At 34.8% G+C, this 22,115-nt stretch overlaps 4 protein-coding genes across 7 annotated transcripts; 2 read left to right on the forward strand and 2 right to left on the reverse strand.

The window, feature by feature from the left end:
• Nucleotides 1–129: 129 nt before the first annotated feature.
• On the reverse strand, nucleotides 130–9,910 carry tdg.1 (thymine DNA glycosylase, tandem duplicate 1). The gene is made up of 11 exons (XM_041996967.1): nucleotides 9,783–9,910; nucleotides 9,089–9,163; nucleotides 8,033–8,199; nucleotides 7,397–7,725; nucleotides 7,216–7,285; nucleotides 6,403–6,538; nucleotides 6,176–6,258; nucleotides 5,991–6,085; nucleotides 3,332–3,503; nucleotides 3,023–3,175; nucleotides 130–1,863 (listed from the first exon to the last, which is right to left on the reverse strand). Exons 2-11 carry the CDS (start codon nucleotides 9,145–9,147, stop codon nucleotides 1,736–1,738), a joined length of 1,392 nt encoding a protein of 463 aa, XP_041852901.1. The 5' UTR covers nucleotides 9,148–9,163; nucleotides 9,783–9,910; the 3' UTR covers nucleotides 130–1,735.
• Nucleotides 9,911–10,668: 758 nt separating this feature from the next.
• On the reverse strand, nucleotides 10,669–16,380 carry tdg.2 (thymine DNA glycosylase, tandem duplicate 2). Of its 3 annotated transcripts, XM_041998212.1 has the most exons (11): nucleotides 16,137–16,380; nucleotides 15,828–15,895; nucleotides 14,120–14,442; nucleotides 13,688–13,890; nucleotides 13,460–13,529; nucleotides 12,846–12,981; nucleotides 12,026–12,108; nucleotides 11,816–11,910; nucleotides 11,567–11,738; nucleotides 11,307–11,427; nucleotides 10,669–11,034 (listed from the first exon to the last, which is right to left on the reverse strand). In XM_041998212.1, the coding sequence occupies exons 1-10, from the start codon at nucleotides 16,197–16,199 to the stop codon at nucleotides 11,348–11,350; spliced, it is 1,293 nt and encodes a 430-aa protein (XP_041854146.1). In that variant the 5' UTR covers nucleotides 16,200–16,380; the 3' UTR covers nucleotides 10,669–11,034; nucleotides 11,307–11,347. The 3 variants fall into 3 exon arrangements, with proteins under 3 accessions (XP_041854146.1, XP_041854148.1, XP_041854147.1); XM_041998214.1 differs by lacking the exon at nucleotides 15,828–15,895 and having other exon boundaries at nucleotides 16,146–16,377; XM_041998213.1 differs by lacking the exon at nucleotides 15,828–15,895 and having other exon boundaries at nucleotides 10,670–11,034; nucleotides 16,137–16,376.
• A 369-nt stretch (nucleotides 16,381–16,749) lies between these two features.
• Nucleotides 16,750–18,020, forward strand: c10h12orf73 (chromosome 10 C12orf73 homolog). 2 transcript variants are annotated; one of them, XM_041998148.1, is made up of 3 exons: nucleotides 16,750–16,863; nucleotides 17,128–17,266; nucleotides 17,498–18,020. In XM_041998148.1, the coding sequence occupies exons 2-3, from the start codon at nucleotides 17,156–17,158 to the stop codon at nucleotides 17,600–17,602; spliced, it is 216 nt and encodes a 71-aa protein (XP_041854082.1). In that variant the 5' UTR covers nucleotides 16,750–16,863; nucleotides 17,128–17,155; the 3' UTR covers nucleotides 17,603–18,020. The 2 variants fall into 2 exon arrangements, with proteins under 2 accessions (XP_041854082.1, XP_041854081.1); XM_041998147.1 differs by having other exon boundaries at nucleotides 16,750–16,861; nucleotides 17,097–17,266.
• A 418-nt stretch (nucleotides 18,021–18,438) lies between these two features.
• Nucleotides 18,439–19,936, forward strand: si:dkey-42p14.3 (EF-hand calcium-binding domain-containing protein 10). The gene is made up of 4 exons (XM_041998149.1): nucleotides 18,439–18,575; nucleotides 19,037–19,201; nucleotides 19,466–19,556; nucleotides 19,645–19,936. The coding sequence occupies exons 1-4, from the start codon at nucleotides 18,473–18,475 to the stop codon at nucleotides 19,694–19,696; spliced, it is 411 nt and encodes a 136-aa protein (XP_041854083.1). The 5' UTR covers nucleotides 18,439–18,472; the 3' UTR covers nucleotides 19,697–19,936.
• The last annotated feature ends 2,179 nt before the right edge of the window (nucleotides 19,937–22,115 follow it).

Below are 22,115 nucleotides of genomic sequence, written 5' to 3' on the forward strand. Positions count from 1 at the left end.
TCTTTAAAATGCTGATATAAAGACAGAATGTAATGATCCCCAAATCATTTTAACAAAGAAGTCACATCAAATGCTGAAAGTCAGAAATTTGTCTCTTATTATGCAGAATTTTATACCAGATGCACATAAATATTTCCAAAATTGCATTAAAATGTTAAAAAAAATTCAAGAAAAACATAAAAATGTAATAGTTGTGATTGTGAACAGAACTGAAGCTGATCTAATGATTAATGCAATGAAAGTGTAAATAATATGAATATATGTCTTCACAGCACTTTGTAGGAAATGATCACTGTTTCCATTTTATGTTTAAACTGTTACTGGGATTAAACTAAAAATGACTATACACTATATAATAAAAAGCATACATGTTTCTAATTTTCACCATTTGATAGTTTGTCTTGATTATGCTTATTCAATTTGGGGTTTATGTGACTTGCAGATCATTGTATTTTCTTTTATTTCTCTGTAACAAAACATCGCACATTCTCTATTAACCAGGTGTATGTTTGCATTAAAGAAAAAGTATGTATGAATTTGTTCACCTCATAATGACCACACAAACTCTACAGGGTCATCTTTTATGGTTGTGTTAACTAGAACACATGTGAATACCTTGCATTTGAATTACTGACATTTGACAACAAAATAGCTTTGTAGGATTATCTACAGAATTAATAATCTTTAAAGGAAGTAGAGTTTCTGCCCTTTTTCCCAGCCTGCTTCAAGGTACTGTAAGGCCTCGCTGAATTACTTTCAAGGCACATAATTCTTCACTGACTTCACAAGGTGCACAAACTCAACTTATGATAAACATATTGAAAAAGTGTGTATTTAAAGGCATCCAAGTGATCCAGATGGCTGATTTGAAAGATGTTGCAGCTGCTGATATAAAATCTCATCTACCTCTGGCAAGATTCTTCTAACAAACATTTATGTTATTCACATCCTGAGCTATGATGTAGCATTCCGGTCCTTTGAATGTTAATTTCCACTTTTTTTCATGTTCTATATTGTCTCAAAACAATTAAATTAAGTACTACTGTGTGCAAATAAAGGTAAACCAATTATATATATATATATATATAAAAATGCATCATTAGGATATTTTAATTCACAAATGTTTCATAAAATTCCATTTGAATGACAGCTTTTATAAACATACAATACTCCTAAAGGAAAAAAGTGATCAAAATTTCAAATGAAAAACATTTTGAGTTGTGTAACATAATAAAAGTCTTCTAAAAATATCCCCTTGTGGGACATTTGACACAAGTCTGGTTTTATCAAGTGATCATTTTGGATCTCAGTTCATAGCACCATGAATGTAAAACAGTAATGCTAGTTAAATTCATATTGCAAAAAGGATCCTACACACTTACTCTGATCTGTCAAGCTTAAAAAACAGTTTTATCTACTGTCTGGACAGTAAATATGAACATTGAAACATACTGCAGCATGTGCAGTACAGTACAGTACAAGGAAAAAACAAATGTTAAAATACATGAACCTCTCCAAAGACAGTCAAACATCAGTGTCCCTGATTTTACATATTGTGAAGACAATCATACAAGACCACAAAAAAAAAAGTGCAGAAAAAAGTACTCTGCAAAATTTCTATAAAGTCCTAAATGTGGTCAGATTCCACTCAGTCACTAGCGAAAAGAAGAAAAAAAAAAAAATGAGGTAAAAGATGGAATTGGCAGACATTAGTGTCAACAAAGAGACCTTTTCCTCATATGCTGCCATCTTTTGGTCCACCGCTTATGTCAGGAATCTGATCTGCAAAGGACTGAGTCATCCACTGTCCGTCTGGGAGCTGGCCCTCCGCTGTCTGCGACGTCGTTGCTTCCTCCGCTACCTCTGAACATGGAAAACATGCAAAAAGACGCGCTGAACTACTGACTCCTTTGTATAATTTAGTTATTTCTTTTAGGAATGCTTGCTTTGGTGTGTGGTTCTATTCCAGGCAGAGATTCAACCTCCTGTTTAAAAACCACTTCAGGCAGACAGATGATCCATGTTCAGGTTTTCACTCAGTACTACGTTTAGGAAACAAACATATCAAGCTAAGCCTAAACATTAGCAGGATCCTTAATATATACCTATACATCCATTAATTTAAAACTAAGTGTGTGACATATGTGCAGTAAAGCACTTTACCAGATATTTGTTTATACACAAGCAGCTGAGTTCAAACAATGAGTCATTTAACAGAAAAACAGTGAATTTTTTGTTTGTTTGTCTGCAGTCTTGCAAAAATCTGTAGACTTAAAACTTGGCTGTAAGATATTGAAGACGCAGAACGTAACTTTCTGACCTTAAAACTCTGTATTACTGACTTGTTTGATGGCACAGTGACATTTATTATGTACATTTCTGGAGCCGGTGCTGCCCAGCAGCATCCTGGGGCTGAGAAACCACACAACTTCTTCTTCCATGACACTGTGGGACATTGCAGCTGAATTTCACTCTACTCACCACGTCACACGCTAGCATGCAGATATCAATTTACCAACCGTTTTGAAAGCAGACTGTAGCTGATTCAGCAAAAAACACAGGAAGCCATTATTGGAGAAACAGCAAGAGCTAAAACAAGAGTCAAATCTTTTACTGGCTGGCGAGAGCTTATGGTACAAGCAGGATGTAAGATGGATACCGAATCAGACAATGATTCCCTGTGTGTCACAGGGAAAATCTGCAAAGTTCTGTAGTGCGTCTTCTTAATTAATTAATATTTGCCACCAGTTTAAGAAATTTTACAGCCAAAAACAATTAGGAAAGTGAGCATAATCATTAGTTTCATCTCAAAGTTACAGGGAATGTCATTATTGTCTTATTAAACCAGTCAAGGGTGAGTTTGTGGGAATTTCCATGTAAATTGCATGATGAAACCAGAGATTCTTCTACACTTACCAGTAAGCTAATTTCTGTCCATGATACACAAACCAGACATCTAAAATAATGAAGGATGATATGACTGTCGGCTTGTCCTCAGGTTCACCTGTCTATTTATGCTTACCTGTGTTTTTAGCAGATGAAAATGTACAGTGGCCGTTTGTCTTGCTTTCAGCTGTGCCTTCTTCAGGTCCTTTCTCCATATATGCTCCACCGAAGGCATCTTCATAACCAGGATCATACTGCTCCTCCTTTATTGCCAGTCTCTTGGCATCCTCTGTTAAGATAAAACAGGGAAGAATAAACTACATGTTTAACATGATCCTACAAACCCAGAGACAAACAGTCTCAGGGGTTATTACAAATTCTAGAAACTGTGTTACTATCCCAATGATGTTTACCTTTTTAAAAAATTAGGCATAATGAAGCTTACCCTTAGCCAATTGTAGGTCAAATGAGTAGTTAACCTCCTGGACCTCAGTGCTTTTATGGACACCCTTCAGTTGATCTCTGAGCTCCCTCAGTTTGATATAGAAGTGGACTTTATCCTGAGCACGAGGGAACTGAGCACAACGTGCGCTGGATGAAGGCATCAGATACAGGGCCTGTTTAAGCAAAATGGCTGTTAAGTATTTTCTTCTTAACATGTCTGTAGGATGTCAACATTAATAAACCTTTATTTATATAGCAATTTTCCAATCAATGTTTTGGTACGCACTATACTTAAGCCAAAAAGCACTATGCTTCAGCCTGGGCCTTTTCAGTCTCATTATGTTAAGTTTGTACTAACTGAACACATTTGTTGTTTACCGACTGACTGGAACTTGAATTGAATTGAAATAGAATGTTTCAAAGGGCTTTACATATCAGCCATGGCTTAAAAGCAGGTAAAACAACAATATGAGACATAATGAAATTTGAGTGCAGCAAAAAAAGGTATCTAATAAAACAAAAAACCGAAGCAACAACCACTCAGCCATAACAGCAATAACAATAAAAGGGTATTACTACGGTTTAACTTGTCGACTACATCACAAGGATGTGGTCTTTGAAAAAACCTGGAAACTTTTCCTGTCTCATATGGGACTGGAAATTTCAGCAATTGTTAAAAGGGCATTTGTATCTTGATGTCTTGAAATGATAGATTGTTTGTTTGGGCCGTCGTTTGTTTGTTTGTTTGTATTTATTGTTTACTGTTATTGAATGTGTGTATAAAACAAAAAAGCCAATAAACATATTGGGGGAAAAAAAAAAGGGTATTACTACTATTGCTATGTTATAGCACCCCACCCAACAAAGTTACAAATAGCCAACTCAGAAAATGGGGGACAAAGCAAGCCAGATTAACAGCAATGGATTATGTAATATATTCATCAGACAATACTAATGTCCCTCAAGTGTGTCTAAGTGTAGCAGGCAGAGCTCCATAAGGTGGAGCCATGATGGAAAAAGCAACATTTCAGAAACATACCAGGTCAGTAAGTCAGACATGGATGTCTGGGGCATTTACGGCTTTGAATGTGGACAGTAAGATTTTGAAATCAATACGAAATCTAACAGGAAGCCAGAGAAGGAGAATAAAACACAGGGAAGATGTACTAATACTTTCTGTACTGGCAAATACTCTTGCTGCAGCACTTTTAATTAACTGGAGACAACAGAGGGAGCCTTGACTGATATAAGAGAACAATGAATTACAGTAATCAAGACAAGAATAGACAAAAACGTGCATACATTTTTTTTTGTGTCATTCAGCAAATGAAAGAAAAGACCAGATTTTAGCAATCATCTTAAGCTGAAAAAAAGACAGACCTGAGCATTAAAACTGAGGTTAAAATCAAATATTACTCCCAGATTGTGAGCACTTTGGGTGATATTATTTGAAAATACTCCCATAATTAGAAACAACAGAAGTAACTAAATTTGGGCGACCTAACAGAATGACTTTCGATATTTTTTTGTCATGAAACTTAAGAAATTTTGGACCATCCAGGATTTAACACCAGAAAACAAACGGTGTTTTAAAGAAAGACATATCACAAGCTGTATGAGCAATATACATCATGGCTAAGTGTTTCTGTCTTAGAACTGCGATACACTAATAACCAGAGAATCTTCAATAACAGGCCTAAATGATCAAACCCACTTGTGGAAATAAAGCTGATGATTCGTAGATTTTTCCAAGATGAATAACACTTTAATAACCACCTGCTTCTTACTCAGTGGAGTCTGAGTAGAGTTGAAGCTAAAGATAGAAGCCAATTTGATGAAATCAGGTGACCTTATGTCAGCTGTTTCAAGAAAAAAATGTAATAATTTTTATGGAAAATAAAATAAACTCTAAAATATAACTTTGTTGAACACAAATTAAATTCCTGTGGTTTGATCGAGATTTAAAAGGTACTGTTTGTAGTGTTACAGTGTTAATTTACTAAACCTAAATGTGATTTTACTTTTCACTATTAAATATTAATGTATGGCCAATTTCCACCAGGCCCATGCGCGCTGTGTTCCGACTTCGTTCAGAGATCCGCGGCAGGTCAATTCAGTCCGCGAGATCACGAAGTCACAGGAGATTTGGATAATCTTGCGATTATCCACTTTCAGGATAAACATTTAGTCGCCCATGATGGGAAAAACAAAAAAGAAAAAAAAACACAGACCCTCTGATCGAGTAGTGACATAATGTTTACATAGTTCAGCGATTGCAAATCTACACGAGGGCCTTTATTTTAAAAATACCCGGAAACATTTACACTGCTCTCATGTCTGATTTCCTGTCTGGCCCTATCTGAACTCATGAGTTTTAACATGTTCTGGAAACACGTACATTCAGTTTAGAGGGCACTCAATAAAATCCTTTTTAGTCCTGACAAAATAAGTCAATACATGAAAAATATAAAAGCCAACATTAATATTAAGGTTTCAATTATTGCTCAATCAGAGTTCTTGCTCTCAAATATTAATACTCAACTCTAGTATTTTTGTCACTTCATCTGTGTGATTTGATCTTGAATTACACTTTATAATGTACAATGTTATAAATCTAAAATTTGGAAACAACATGATGACTTTAAAAATTGAGCTCTCACCACATCACAGTCAGGGATCTTGTGTGGCTGCAAACCAAATTCAAGTTTTTGTGGTTTCTTGCCAAACAGCTCCCTGCAGAACATTTCATAGATACCTAAAAAAAAAAAAAGTAATTAAAACAATTAATACTGTGAAACAAGCCGTTTTCTTTCAACTGTTGCTCTACAGTCAGAGGAAAGCTTACATTTTCCATTGAATACAGCAATAAGTGGTTTATATTTCTTCAATTTCTCCACAAGAATCTTGCCGCCTTCACGTAACTCTTTACTGGTGAGATGAAAACAAAACAGCTACAACAAAGCATTTGGACACAAATCTTACTGAAAATAATAACTGAAACCTTAACAATGATGTTTTTTCCCAGCTTCAGGACAATCCAAACAGTTAAATATGTCTTATTTTCCAACCTACCTCGAGAGGTCTTTGCTCCCAGGTGTTGCCCTGGCAACCATGTTGGTGAAGCCCATTTTATACTTGATGGGCAAAACTGTATCATGCATGTGGTTGAGTTGTTCTTCAGTGAATCCAGATAGAAATAGGCATTTCCCTGTAATCAAAATGATTCTTTCCCAATATTTTCACGCATTTAAAACCTTATTCCAAGACAGTTGTCTTAGATTGCTTTGCTTTTCCATTCATGTTCTTTATAAACTGGAAACTGTGTGAACTGTGTAAATTCTACCTCTAAACCAGTGGTTCTCAAACTGGAGGTCAGGAGAGAATTTCAGGGGGTCGCCAGATAATTGTAAAAAATATATAACCTACATTTATCAAATAAGTTTGCGATTTTTACCAGGGCTATTAAAGTTAAACCATTAATAGAGAGATAAATCTGTGAAATTAGTACAAGAATTTTTAACACATTAACATATAAAAAACAAAGTTAGTACATATGTCATAAAAAAAATCTGAATTTGGCATTATCTCTTTGAGGGAAGCTGATTTTGGGCATCTAGGTGCCTTGCCAAAGCAGTGAACCACCAAAAACCACTTTATATTCCTTATTTATGAATAATTTCAACAGTTTTCCAGCCTTACATTTTGAGGATGATGCAGGATGACCCATTTCACACATCACACAATTAAGAACTAAGTCGCCATGTGGGGGTCGCGAAAGCTAACCTATGTTATTTTGGGGATTGTGGCCTACAAAGTTTGAGAACCACTGCTCTAAACCATGATTTTATTATTACGTAATTCAATTATTCTTAAATCATAACTTACAAAAGTGGTTTCCAGGTCCTGGAAACCAACGCCCGATGAAAGCTGCCATCAGCCCTGGATTGATACCAATCTGAAAAATATAAATAAATAAATTCATGTTTGTTAAACTGGCAAAATTAAAATCAATCCAAACAAAATTTTGTTTGCAAATTTGGTTAACCAGCTAAAAGGCAAATCTCACAATGACATAGTCCAGGTTGTATTCCAGGAGGTCTGGCAGAGTTTTTTTCATGACCTCCTCCTCTGACATCCCTTTGAAGCGGTCAACTTTCCTCTTCACCTTCTTGAAGCTCTCATCAATCTTTTCCTGTTTCCCATCAGTCTGAGCCTCGCTGCCCTTTTTGGGCTTAGGGCCTGGTTTTGCTTTGGGTGCATTTGGGTCCTTGGGGGGCTTTGGTGCCTTGGGGACTTTTGGTGCCTTGGGGACTTTTGGTGGTTTGGGGACTTTTGGTGGTTTGGGTTCACCGGGTGTCTTGGGTTGTGCCTGTCTGCCTCTCTTTTTGGCTGTGGCTGCCAAGAATAAAGGAAAAGCCATGTCATAACAAGCAACTTTTTTTTAACATTTACTGTAAAGCTAGTATGTCCTCATGCTGACAGATTCTTTATAGAACACAGTACACTAATAGCACTCTACTGTATTTCTTTCTTTCTGTCTTACAAATCAAATACCCACACAAACCATATTTATAAGACCACCATTAAATTACAAAAAGATTTTTTCCAAGTGCATGCATGCTTAAAAAAATACACAAATTTAATGGGATACTCTAACTCAGCCCCGCTTATTGTAGACTGTTTAATTCTAAATTCACAGTACGTTTTGTCAAGTTGGCAGGTTCCAGCTGATCCATCATGGGCTCTGCATTAGCCATGTGTGCAATGGCTGCTTCTCCAGTCTGATGCTCTGGGTAGTGAAACTGGTGATTAGGATTGAAGTTTGCGTACTGGGCCTGAAGAGCTTGAAACTGCTGGGCAGAACGGACCCTGAAGTGGAATAACAATCATAAAAATGATAAAAAGAGTGGATAAGTACAACTACGTCAAGCAAAAATGACAGTTGGATGTGTTAAGGGGTTAAAGAGTTAAACCAGTTTGCTTCATCTATTAACCTTTTTTTTATTTGCCTAATAATTTGCTGCATTCATAAGAGAGGCAATTAATAATTCTCATCACAAATCCATACAATGTATTAAATTATTAAATCACAGTATAAAAACCCAATCATTAGGTCATTTTGTCAGGTTTAAATCATAACAATGTTAGAGGAGATTTGTCAGTCAAAATAAACTAAATGTGGAAACAATACCTTTAGAAATGGGCAACACCATTCAATAATTCTCCAATGTGTGTGTGCGTTTTTTTTAACTGTACATAAAGTCAAATCGGGCAACTGCATATACATCTACAATAGATGTAGTTATTGAAGGATGAATAACGGGGAAGGAACTATAAGTTCAGAGAATTTTTATTGTGTGTAAATCTACAAATAAAAGAGAAGTATATAAATATTGTCCTTGCAGCAGCAAAAGTTACTTGCAACAAATTTTCAGGATGCATGAAAAAGCAGCACTTTAGCTAAATTGTTGGGGCACAATTAATGTATTATCAAGTTAAAACATTGTACACATTTCTTTGGTTTTCTTTTATTGATTCTAATTACAACAAAGAAAGAAAGAAAATAAATACATAAATGTACTGTAGTAACAATGCTCATTCATGACATGACAGTATGATAATAATGGTGCAAAATAAAGGCAAAAGGGTAAGTAGGTGCACATGCTTTCATTTCATTAAATCTCACCGTGCTATTTAGAGGTTTGTTAATGTAATTTGACTATTTTCTGGCCACACTGTGGTGAGGAGGAAGACTCACCACTGTTGAAGATACTCCGGGGAGACAACAGGCAGTGATCCATTCAGCGTTTCCTCCATCTTTTGGGTGGTTTAACTTTATTGGATAAATCAACATGCATGTTGAGGAAACATAGCTAGGGGTTGTGCATGTGATTTAGCACACAAGACCATGCTAAAGAATGAAACTGAATGCATGTGCTAACGCTGGGTAATCAAACTTGGAAGTAAATAAAAAGTATAACATAAACAAGAAAGGGACATTTAAATGAAAATGACACATTAAAGCAAAGTTAAAACACCATATTGCTGATTTAATTTAATGGAAATATCACGTGACATATTCTAAAGACCAATTCAGTAACAAACCCGCTAAAATTATTCTCCTATTTTCTAAAACTTTGCTAATTGACAAGCTAAACCGCATGTAAACGTATTCAATTGATTCACTTAAAACTGGTTTGGAACACATTATTGGTAATTAATGGTTTACGTTTGTGACTCTGTCAGTTCAAATAAAGATAGTTTATATTCATGCTCACCGTATGAAGAGTACTGTTAAAAGATAGTCAGTAACAGTGCCACAAGTAAAGCTAATGTTAGCCAACAGCTAGCTAACCGGCTAACTTAGCATGGATGAATGGTTCGCTTCCCCAGCGAACCCCCTCCCAAAAATGTACTCAGTCTGCATCTTTTTTTAAAAAACCCAAACATACCTGTTGTAAGTAAGGTCTAAGCTGGTTTCTTCTGCGATAATAACTGATATTTTTTCATCTATTCCCCACTTCGATTCACAAAATTTGCGATGCTACAGAGGCAACAAAGACATGACAACACTGTCAACTTTGACACGGGAAGATTCCAAGTTGAAGACATAGGGGTGAATGGCAAGAATATCTTTCATTATTTTAAACTACGATATGTTTTAGGGCAGATTTTCGACCACTGAATAATTCTACAACATATCTAACTCGAATTCTTCTTTGAAAAGAGTGTTTATAAAGAAAGGTTTACAATAAAAAGATAAAAAGAAAACAAATAAATCAGTCCACCTACACGGCCTTTGGTATGAGCTGCTGGGCTTTTAAATACTGCGAGGTTGTTCTGGCTGTTGCTGATTGTCTTGTTTAAAAGGATAAGTTAGCAATCAGCATTTCAACAAATGTGGACCTCGAGTGAGACAATTTTCACTAAATAGTTATTACTTAAAGAAAAAAAAAAGATAAAAGGGACACTTTGGTTGTGTTTTTGTCGAATAATGGTAATACAGTGAGAATGGTATGGACAGAGCAATGGTCATATTTATTGATCTTTATTCTCTCTTATGATTTAAAAGAAATAGGGGTGCAAAGTCTGTCAATAAAACCTGATGAGGCATGATTTGTTTTTACAGGAAAATATGAATGTGCAATGCATTCAAAGTCAGTATTTTCACATCAAATTGCCCATGTAGCCATTTCTTGGCGTTTTGTTAAAGTTTCAAAACTGCTGGATAAATCCTTCCACCTTTATCACAGTGCTTTGATAGAATCAATTTCTTATATTATAGGTCAGTCTGCAAATTGAATAAACAATCACACAACAAATCTGGCAGCTTTAAAAGAGATTTAATAAAGCTGTTCTTACAAATGAGAAATGTTGTACAGTGGATAAATCATAAAATACCCTTTATCAAAATACAAAATAAACTGCTGGAAACACATACAAAAAGTAATAAATAGTAATTAAAAAGTAACACCAAAAAACATGCACATTTCTCAGTGTTAAAAAAAATATAACTGGTGTGGGCTCTGTGTGTCTTGGGCATCACATTGCACTGCCTCAGGAACAGCAAAGCCCTTCTAATGTGTAATTCTATGTGTACCTTGGTACTAGTTCAGCTGATATTTGGTTATCTGTTGAATTAATAACCCCAGCTGCGGTGATCCGTTGTCATATGGTCCAACAACTGGCTTACAGTGCTCATTTCTGCAAATGACCATAACACAGATTATTTGTGATTTATGTGTCAGTACTTTTTACGTTAGTATAGTTCAGCAATTTCAATATCATGTAATAAATACAGTGATTAATTTATGTCTTTATCAGTATTATAAATAAATGCAGAAATCAAGCTAGCTTTAAAAAGGAAATCAAAGTAATTTGACATTTTTTGGTTATATGGAGCTAAGACAACAAGCTGTCCAGCTCCACCTTAGTTCTAACCAATTTAAATTATAACTAAAAGGTAATCATGCTACCTGAGTGCTACAGCAGACAGGGAGGTTTTTCTTCTGTACTCTCAGCTGTTCTGCTGCCCACTGCAGCTCTCATACTCTGGATCCTCTTGCTCCTCCTTGATAGCAATCCTCTTTGCATCCTCTGCAGAACAAAGACATGAGCAGAGTTTTGACTTTCATCTAAAAAAAAAATCTAGAAATGTCAAAACTGTATCTGCTTATGTTTCACAAATCCTATCTCACAGCTGTATTATGTACTTAAGGCAAACTGCACCATTTACCTTTAGCTAGCTGCAGGTCGAAGGTGTACTGCGTCTCTACAATCTCGTGGCTGGCTGCCTGGCCTTTCATCTGGTCTCGCAGTTCCTTCAGCTTGATGTAGAAATGCACTTTATCTTGTGCACGTGGAAACTGGGCACAACGAGGGCTTGATGATGGCATTAAGTAGCACACCTAAGACAAAAGAGATATGAAGATTTATTTATTTTAATTACTGGAAGCATGTCTAAAGAGTTCCTGTTTCCACATACCGTTTCAGTTTCTGGGATTCTGTAGGGCTGTAAGCCAAATTCAAGATTCTTGGCCTTAACACCGAAGGTCTCTTTACAAAAGATTTCATAGATACCTGGGAAATTTACAATAAATAAATAAATAAATGAATAAATAATTACAGCTTAACCTATAGTCATACTTCAAACAATTAGACAAAATTAAGTAGTTTAAGTTTTGAAATAGTTTACCTTTTCCATTAAAGGCTGCTATTAATGGCTTGTATTTCTGCAGCTTGTCAAGTAGTTGTCGGCCTCCTTCACGAATCTCTTTACTAGGACAAAACATAAAAGAGAGAGAGAGAGATTAAAGAATAACCCATATAATCCATATCTGGATTTCAGGTATAATCTACTGATAAATTTGTCTATTAAAACACTGCAACGTTTATTTAAACATTTTAAAGACATACTACAAAACTTTTGCAGATTTACTCAGCAACCCCGTATCAATGGCTAAGTCAGCATCTATCTTGCATCCTACCTGTACTGTAAGCTCTATCCAGCCAGTAAAACACAGTTTTATCTTGTCCCTTTCTCTCTCTCTTGCTGAATCAGCCGGTGTGTTTATATCTGCTTGTTAAGTGTGTGACTCAGTGCGTAAATTAAAACTCGGCTGCAATGTCATTCTCATCCCAGAAGAGAAAGTGGGACGTTGCTGGGCAATGATGGCTCCAAAAATGCAAACCAAACAGGTTGGAGCGTTGCGTTTTAAGGTTGGGAAAGTGCATAATGTATCTTTAACTAAGCAATGTGTCTTTTATTGTTGCTTGTTGCCAGAATTAATATGCCGAAACTGACAGCCCTGGTACAGTGGATGGATGCAAAAAGAATCCATTAAACCGTGGAGTGGATCCAAATCACACTTCTTAATATTCTTAAAATATCCCACTGGCATTAGTACATGTAAAAGATGCACTTTCTGAGTTTCCCTCTAACTTTCATTGAAATCAGATTGTTAGAAACTATTTACAATGTTTTTTTGTTCTTTTTATTTGTTTTTTCCCCTCACCTGGAGAGGTCTTTACTGCCAGGTGTAGTTCTTTCCACCATGTTAGTGAAGCCAATGCTGTATTTCTCTGGCAGACTCTGGTCATGCATGTAGTTGAGCTGCTGATCAGTCAGACCAGACAGAAACAGACATTTCCCTGCACAGAAAGGAAGGACTGAGCATTTAATATCCATCATGGGGCTATCAAGTAAATACCAAACAAAGCAAATCATAAAAAAAAAACATTTAACACAGGATAACTTTTAGTTGGTTTGCAGGGTTGTTTACCTACAAGTGGCTGCACAACATGTACGTTTGTTCCCAGCTTACTTTAGCTGGCTGATGAACAAAGGTGAGAAAACTTGTAAAAGATTTTGGTTTGCATGGGTACAAATTTTCTTCAGAATCAAGGTAAAAATAAACAAATAATACTAACAGTTTTTAAACATGTGCAGTAAAATTAAAAATATAATAAATATGGAAATATGTTAATACTCCCTCTTAAACAACCTCTGAAATGGTTTCACAGTTTTAACAATGTACGGTTGTGTCTTGGACGGAGCTTTTCTAAGTGAAAAGGTTAAATGAAAAATACAGATTTTTTTGGTTATTAGTGAAAGTGAATATCAACATACAGAAATGGTTTCCTGGGTTTGGGTAATGGTGTCCTTTGAAGGCTGACAATAGTCCTGGGTTGATTCCAATCTGAGGAAAAACATAAAGGAGTTACACTTAATAAAAGAGGGTTTTTTGTGCAACTTAAACCTTAACCACAATTTGAACAACAGTTAACCTGCAAATCCACTTCTGTTATACAATAGAGCAGATACAGAAACTCTTTGTAGATTTCTTAACTAACTTACTATCAATATGTCTAGATTGTAGGTAATAACATCAGGAAGGGTTTTGGCCATAACTTCTGCCACAGACATGCCACTGAACCGGTTGAGAGCCCTCTTTGCTTTTTTTTTGGCAGCTTCGGTGTCCTCCTCATCCTCCTGTGTCTCACCATTGTCCATTTGCTGCTTAGGAGGTCGACCTCTCTTCTTCTTTGCTGGTGGCAAAACTAGGAGAGAGACCCCAAAGCAGAATAAGATTTGAAGATTGGCATTTCTCTTTTCTGGTTTGTATGTAGTTCATTGTTTTTAAAGCAGGTCAGGTTTTTAAAATATTCTGCAGAGTACCAAACCATTTGCCGCAGAAGAAGCAACAGAAAACAAACTTAACTTTACAATAAGAAGCAGATATCACAGAGACCCTCGTTAGGAAAATAAATCATAAAACTCTTCCTATACCTTGAGGTTGCCCAGAAGGCTGAGGTTGCTGCTGAATACTTGTTTCCTGCTGCTGTGTCATAGAGTGATGTTGAGGTTGGTGCAGGACTGCAGGATGCTGCTGGTGCTGATGCTCCCTGGTGCTCTGGTGGCAGACCTGCTCCTGGTAGTGATTTGAGGCTGGAAGGTAGTTTTGGTAAAAAGGTTCCTGGTAAAGCGATGGATCCTGGTGGACAGATAGCTGGCCCATAACAGGCTCTTCTACAGGGCCTTCACTATAATGGCCCATGTTATGAAACGACATCACATGCTGCGCTTCAGGGTGCTGCTGACTGGATTGGTACCTAGAAAAGAGAAAGAAGGATGAAAAAGAGATAATAGAGGAGGTGAGCAAAAGAAGAACAGAAAGAATCTGTGGACAATAAGTGAAGACAAGTGATGTCTGGTGTTCAATGGAGTGTTTGAAGAAAACTTGCACAAAACACAGGACTAATAAACATGCATGCACTGATGTACATCACTTTATATTCTATGTATTGTGTTTGATCATTTAATGCATTTTATGTAATCAGTTTGGATACCAAATGATCTCTTCTTGTTTTTAACATATAACATCCATTCATTCAGATATTTTGTTGCCCCATCCCTTTTGAAATATGCAGCTAGTATTACATTCAAAATGAGTAATTTTAAAAGATTAAGTAATTGATCAGTTTATGTATTTAATATAACTGATATAGTTCTCTTTGGAGCTTAGAAGATTAATATTGTATTTTATTCTACTGAACAATTTTAATTAAATAGTGAGTTTAAATTATTTGCACATGTTTGCTTTCTATTTCCTATACACCATTCTTTTGCTATAACCAAAAAAAGCCATTAAATACTAGTTTTGTTTTGCTTAGATAAAGGGTATTGAGCTAGTATGTCATGAAAATACATGACCAATTAATGAGATTGCAAAAACACTGACTAGACAAGCTCAATAACACAATATCAACTGTTTGCTTTACGCTTGCAATGGTTTCTCAATAGAAGATTTTGCAGACTGAATTTAATTTTAAAGTATGCTGCAGGTGAAGAAATGTGTTGTTTTTATTCTTATAGTCTGTTTTGTGTGTGTGTGTGTGTGTGTGTGTTAGAGACCATACATAATTAAATTTTTTCTAATACACTACCTCTGACCACACTTTTTTCATTAGAAAAAAATTTTGAGAAATCCCTTTGAAAGGTTTTATATTTTTTTGTTTATTTTTCCCCATTTTTAAATATAATTAACGATAATTCAGCATAATTTTACTGTATATACTTTTTCTGTGTACATGTCTATTAGCCTTACGCTCCTATTTGCCTTGTTACATTTTATAACTGGAAAAACAGTTAGAAATCTAATCATAAAATGTCAGTCATCAAACAGGGTTATTGTTATGTTTACGTAATGCAACACAATTACCAAAATTGTAAAGTTTATTGTCAATAATTACATTCACTTCTGCAAACCACTGTAGGAAACAAGTATTTCTGCCTCCAGATAAGTACGGCATAGCTCTATTTTATGCTGCTATTATCTTTAATAATTAGACTAAGACAGCTAAAAGCCTAAAATAATTAATGGTCAAAACGTTTATTTAGATGATAATTATAAATTCTCCATCATGCATGAAAATGAAGACGTCGGGGAGACAAGATGAGAAGTTCCCCCGTCCGTTCAGTTGCAACACAAACTCACCACTGCTGAAAATAATCCGAAGGAGCCGTGAGAGATGTAAACTGGTTTTCCTCCATCTTATCTGTTGACTTATTTCAATACACTGAGATTTATTCTACTCCTGAATAAGTCAGTATTGTATGTTGTAAAGCTAGAATTATTACAACTGGAGAAATACTGCATTACGGAACACAAAGACCAATGAACGCCGCTACAGACAGGTTTAGCTAATGGAAAGCTAACAACGCTACGGTATTCTCCGGCCGTCTTAAACCTGTCAGTGACCTCTAAAATAACGAAACAGAAAGTTATATGAATATAAAGACATACCTGTCGTACATTTTTCTTAAGGTAAAAGATAAGGAAACTGGGGACTCCCAAAACAAAGACCATTTAAACGCTCAAGACTTCATTAAAATCAGGTTGATTGAGTACATTCCGCCATCTCTTGGTGATAAAGTGTACTACATTAACCAAGTTCAAGTGTTTTCTCCTAAACTTGCCCCATTAAAGAACTTCCATATTAAATAGGCGTCTCATAGATCTTAACAAAAATGGTATATTTTTAAATAATTCAAAAACAGAAACGCACACATGCGATTGCAGAGCATATTACATAAGACTGATAAATTCATACATCTTACCGCTAGATGTCGGGAAATATCGTATGGATGAATGCGACAATACAAAATCAAATCAATGAAGAAGACACTCGCAGCCGAAGATAGTTTATATAAAAGATGTACACTGCGTTCCCAAGCACAGTTCCAGTGAAATTTACGAAGATCGAGAGAAGCTAAGTTTGATTTTCATTAGAGTTTGAAATTGAATTACTTATTTTATCTAAGTGAAGGCATCACTAGAACGGGAGGATACAAAATATCCAACTATTTGGTATCCGTAAACAGGTGCAGAGTGAGAACTCTTACTCATTTAAATCGCTCTTATGTTAGCTAAACAGTATGACCTGCCTGTAGGTACCAATGACAGACGCTGTAGTTTCAAATTGTAAAACATAGTTATATGAAGCAGTTATTTTTGTTGCAGTAAGCAAGGTAAGGTTTTACAAGGTTCACTTCAGGTCTGTTTATGTTTGCTCTTCGTGAAATATCTCCAGTCTTGTGGCTATTATGTCTAGGCTAATAGTAAAAGTACAACACATGCACAAGCGTGTCTTACCTGATATAAGAATAAGTTTTTTTTATAATAATGCTAGAAATCCGGAGATGACTTAGCGTCAAGACAGAAATATTGATCACGATTAGATTTTTTTTTCTTTTTTTTCCCCAGTTCTGATTTGTATATGTATTTTTCCCCCAAGCTGAATCAGATCACACCAGTCTGTCAAGATGCTACCATATGGTGTGTCGTGGTCTCGATACCTCAGAATGGTCGGAGCCAGTGTTCTGGCCATGTTTGCAGGAGCACAGGCCGTTCATCAGTACTACCTGCCTGATTTGGTGAGGAAAAAGAAAGAAGAAGAAAAAAAAACTTTCATTGTAAATGGTTTCTGTTTTCTATTAATGGCCTGTAACAACTTCAAAATGTTTTGATAATACGAGAATATGTATGTAGATTATTTACAGATCTAAACAAAAAGTCATATAATGTCAGTCATGAGTAGGAATTAAACAATACATTACATAACAATGTTAATGTGAAAAAGTGTTTGCTTTTGTTTTATATTTCAGTCCATACCAGACGTCCCACCAAAGCCTGGTGAGCTAAGAACAGAACTACGGGGCTACAAAGTCAGAGAAGAAGCTGCTGCCACCTTAGAACAACTTAAAAAATGACAAAGTGTGGACTGATGTGGAATTATATTTCCTCTGTATGGACAGTCAGCAGAATTCTACCGCTAAATGCTTTAACAGACGTGGGAACTGAGTCATTTCTGGGACATCTGGAAATAATCATTTTCCTTTTTGATCAAATGGACTGTATAATGGATTGTATAAGATGCCACATTTTGGGGCCTTTAGCCATCTGGGATCCCCCCCCCCCCCAGAGCATAATCACTTTGATCCTTGTTAGTCCATCTTCACTTTAAATGTATTTACTTATCTATGGAGAATTAATAAAAATTGTCAAAGTAAGAATAAAATGATAACACAAAACCTCAGGAGCACAAAAATCAAGTTAAGTTTCCACAAAGGAATAAACATATCAATCTCATATTTTGGCAGTAATTTATAGTAAATTACTTTATTATTATTATTATTATTATTATTATTATTATTATTATTATTATTATTATTATTATGTGGTTGTACTCTGAACCATTTTAAAATTTGAAGTTATTTTTTAATTTATCAAACAGCTAAATATACTTATTTTAGAGCTTTTAAAATGTGTAGATCTTACAGTCTTTGTCTTTGTATTTTTATTTTTTTTTTTTTATCATTGTCAATTTTTCATTGTATGTTGACTTGAAGAGACAATATGCTTACTTGTGCAGTGTCCGCCTCAGTTTTGTCTCGGCAGGTATGTTTTCTTATCGTGTTACTAATTAATCGTTTGCATTAATGTAGAAAGAAAGGCTGAAGGTGGGGTTGGTGCAGTGTGGTTAAGTAAATATTAATTTCAGCGGCCCCGTGATTATAAGCTATCTAGGAGCGCGTGGCACGGTATCATAGCAACCAATTTAAACAGAAGTTGGGGAAAAGATGGCGACCCAGAAAGAGAAAGACGCAGCAGACTATCTCAAGAAACACAAAATTATTGAGCTCATGGACAACTTGACCAGTATGCTCCTCTTTCACAGACCAGGTTAGAGCTTAGAGATCCTTCCTGCTTTCATGTACTTGAAAAAGGCTTTGCGATAGCTAGCATGTTAGCTTACACTGTGTTACTATGTGGTTAAGAATGGTGTGGCTGTGGGTTAGCTGTCTTTAATTAGTTTTGTACTGGTTTGGAATTAAAACTGTGTGAAATCTCTGATAATAGCAGCCGAGGAGAAAAACTACTTGGTTAATTAAAACTGTGATACTGATCAAAAGCAATTCTGAAGCTAAATTTTCCTTTTTTTTAGTATTAATTTTAAACTGCATTAGAATGTATTAAACTTTATTCTCATTTCAGATGCAAGACTCAAAACTGACTAACTTGTATTGGTTTTTATCTAGGTGTATATTTTAAACTGTCAAAAAAAAAATACACTTCTTTGCTAGTCTTAGCTATTTCAGTGTGAAAAGTCAGTGTGATTTACTGATTATGGTTATGTTATTCAGAAAATCCCAGAGAGTTTCTTGTTGAAGAGCTAAAGAAGCTGAAGGTTTCTCAACAAACTGGTGTGAAAGGGCCAAATCTGTTCAACAACTTTAACCTAGATGCAGTCCTTGGGATACTTGACCCTACAAACCAAAAACACATCAGTTTTGCTCAGTACAGACATGGTGAGTGCTTGTCTTTCTTAGCTAATGTAATTTACCAGAAAACAATAGGTAAATAGTATTTAATTAATTAAATTTTTAGATATTTTAGTCTTTCTGATGAACAAAATTATTCATGCAAAATTTCAAAGGTGTTGCTGTCTATCTATCTGTAAAAGGGTGTTATTTCACCATGTCTGACCTGTGATACAGTTTCTAAATTTTATATTTTGGAATATTAAGTCTGGGGACTAACACAGATACTTACAGACATTTTTGTCCTCACAGCTCTGACCATGCTGGGCATAAAATATATCAATGAATGTCCTGAAGGTGTAAATGAAGACAGAATATCCCATGAGACCTTCAAAACGGAAGCGTAAAAGCATTTTGTACAATCTAATAAGCATGCCAAAACATTTGAAGCATATTGTGAATGTAATGTTGCTCTCATTTTGCTGTTGCAGGATCCAAGGTTTGCAGAGTTGCTCGGAAACATATACAAATACTGAACCTTGATGCCCTCTACCACTTTTTTTTTTTTGTTTTTTTGTTATGCTATTTAGATTAGTGTTTTGTAAAACTGTAGTAATTACACTGATAAACAATTCATTTTTGATTTTCTGCCATCAGGCTTTTTTATAAAGTCAAAATATAAGTCCCTGCTGCATCCTTGCTCATCTTTCTTGTTCTGTTGGAATACTTTACATTTGCTACTGTAATGCTGTAATAAAACAAATGTTTATGACACTGCTCTTCATCTCTTCCTTCATGTGTTAGTTTTGTCTTACTTTTGTCTAGTATTGCGTTGTTTATTTTTTTATTTTTATTTATTTATTTTATTTTTATTTATTTATTTAGCACATAATAAAAGACTGTATAATAAAAGAATACAAAAATACAAGTCAAACGTACAAATTCATGTGCATGGAAGTGGTGGAAGCCCAAATGGGCTTATAAAAAAAACCACGCCCAGTCAATTCATATTATTAGTACAATCATGTGTATAAATATAAAACAGCATCAATGTAGAACATAATAATCTTCACAGTTCACATTTTAAAACATTAATATCTCGCCATCAGCTTATTTTTTAGTCTGCTTTTATACATAGTCAGTGATACAAAGGGTTCCACAAGATCAATATTAATATTCCAAAGTTTAGCACCATGGAATCTAATTGAGAATTGATCACGCAAGGTTTTATATAAAGGAAGGTGTAAATTTGTAGCTTGTCTAGTAGGATAATTATGAATTTGAGTGTTGCTTTGAAAATAACTTTTAATATAAGAAGGCCAATTGGAATCATATTGAGTTCTGAACACAAATGTACAAGTAAGAAGTGTGTTTATATCAAAAATATTCAAGATTCGTAATTTATTGAACAAAGGTGCACTTGGTGTATCAGATTTGGAAAAAGTAGCTATCCGTAAAAACTTTTTCTGTAAGAAAAATATTCTGTTTAAGTGAGTTGTAAATGTTGCTCCCCAAACAATATTACAATAAGTAAGATAGGGATAAATTAAACTATAGTATAATGTTACAAGACATGAAGTATGAACATAATGTCTTATTATGCTTAAAATTCCAACTGATTTAGTTATCTTTTTGCAGACATGTCCAATTTGATCTTTCCAACTAAGTTTCTCATCAATCCAGACACCCAAAAACATGCTGATGGAACTTGCACTATTTCCTCATTATCCATTTCAATTTTAATTCGATCACTATATGTTTTATTTCCAGCAAATAAAATAAAACTCGATTTTTTTATATTTAATGATAATTTATTTGCTTTAAACCAGTTTGAATAATTACGTAGATTGTGATTTAATTGATTAATTAGAGTAACCATATTTCTGTTTGAGATTAAAAGATTAGTATCATCTGCAAAAAGCAATGGAAATGCAGAACTAGATACGGCAGCAAAATCATTTATATAAATAATAAATAACAACGGTCCCAATATTGAACCTTGTGGAACTCCATATTTGATCAAATTCATTCTTGATTTATAATCATCGATAAAAACATACTGATTTCTATTTGATAAATAGTTTCTAAGCCATTTGTATACAGTATCTTTAAAACCATATTTATGAAGTTTTAAAAGTAGAATATCATGATTTACTGTATCAAATGCTTTAGAAAGATCTAAAAATACCCCTATGGCAAATTCATTCTTATTTAAGGCAGTATGTATTCTATCAGTTAATTCAATAAGTGCCATATAAGCAGAATGATTTTTGCGAAAACCATATTGATAATTGTATAAAATTTGATTTTTTATTAGGTGTTGATTCATTCTTTTGTATACTAGTTTTTCTAAGATTTTTGAGAAACATGGTAATATTGAAATTGGACGATAATTTGAAAAGTTGGTTTGATCCCCGCTTTTATATAATGGTAAGACTTTAGCTGTCTTTAGATCTGATGGCACTATTCCGGATTTCATGGACAATGAAAAAATAAAAGTTAATGGTTCAATGACTGTTGAAGCAACTTCTTTAATAAGAGAAGCGCTGATCTCATCGTGTCCAGGAGCAGACATTTTTAAAGTTAATAGAATTTCCTTTACTTCATTCAAATCAGGCGGAACAAAATGACTAAATGATGTAAATGAACCTTTTAAATAATCTAATGGATTGAGGTTCGAACTGTCAATTTTTTTGGCAAGAGAGGGACCAACATTTGAGAAGAAGTCATTAAACTTACATGCAATATCATAAGGGTCACAGAAAGTATTGTTTCCATCTGAAAAAGTTGATGGATAACTTGGTGATGCTTTTTTTCTCTGAAGAAGCTGATTTATTTTTTTCCATGTGGCTTTAATATTTTTAACAGAATTTGAAAAATACTCAGTAAAGTAGTTTTTCTTTGCCACCCTAAGAAGATGAGTGTATTTATTTCTATAAGATTTATATTTAGCTAAATTTAA

The sequence above is a fragment of the Melanotaenia boesemani genome, chromosome 10, assembly GCF_017639745.1.
Source record: "Melanotaenia boesemani isolate fMelBoe1 chromosome 10, fMelBoe1.pri, whole genome shotgun sequence".
NCBI classification, from domain to species: Eukaryota; Metazoa; Chordata; class Actinopteri; order Atheriniformes; family Melanotaeniidae; genus Melanotaenia; species Melanotaenia boesemani.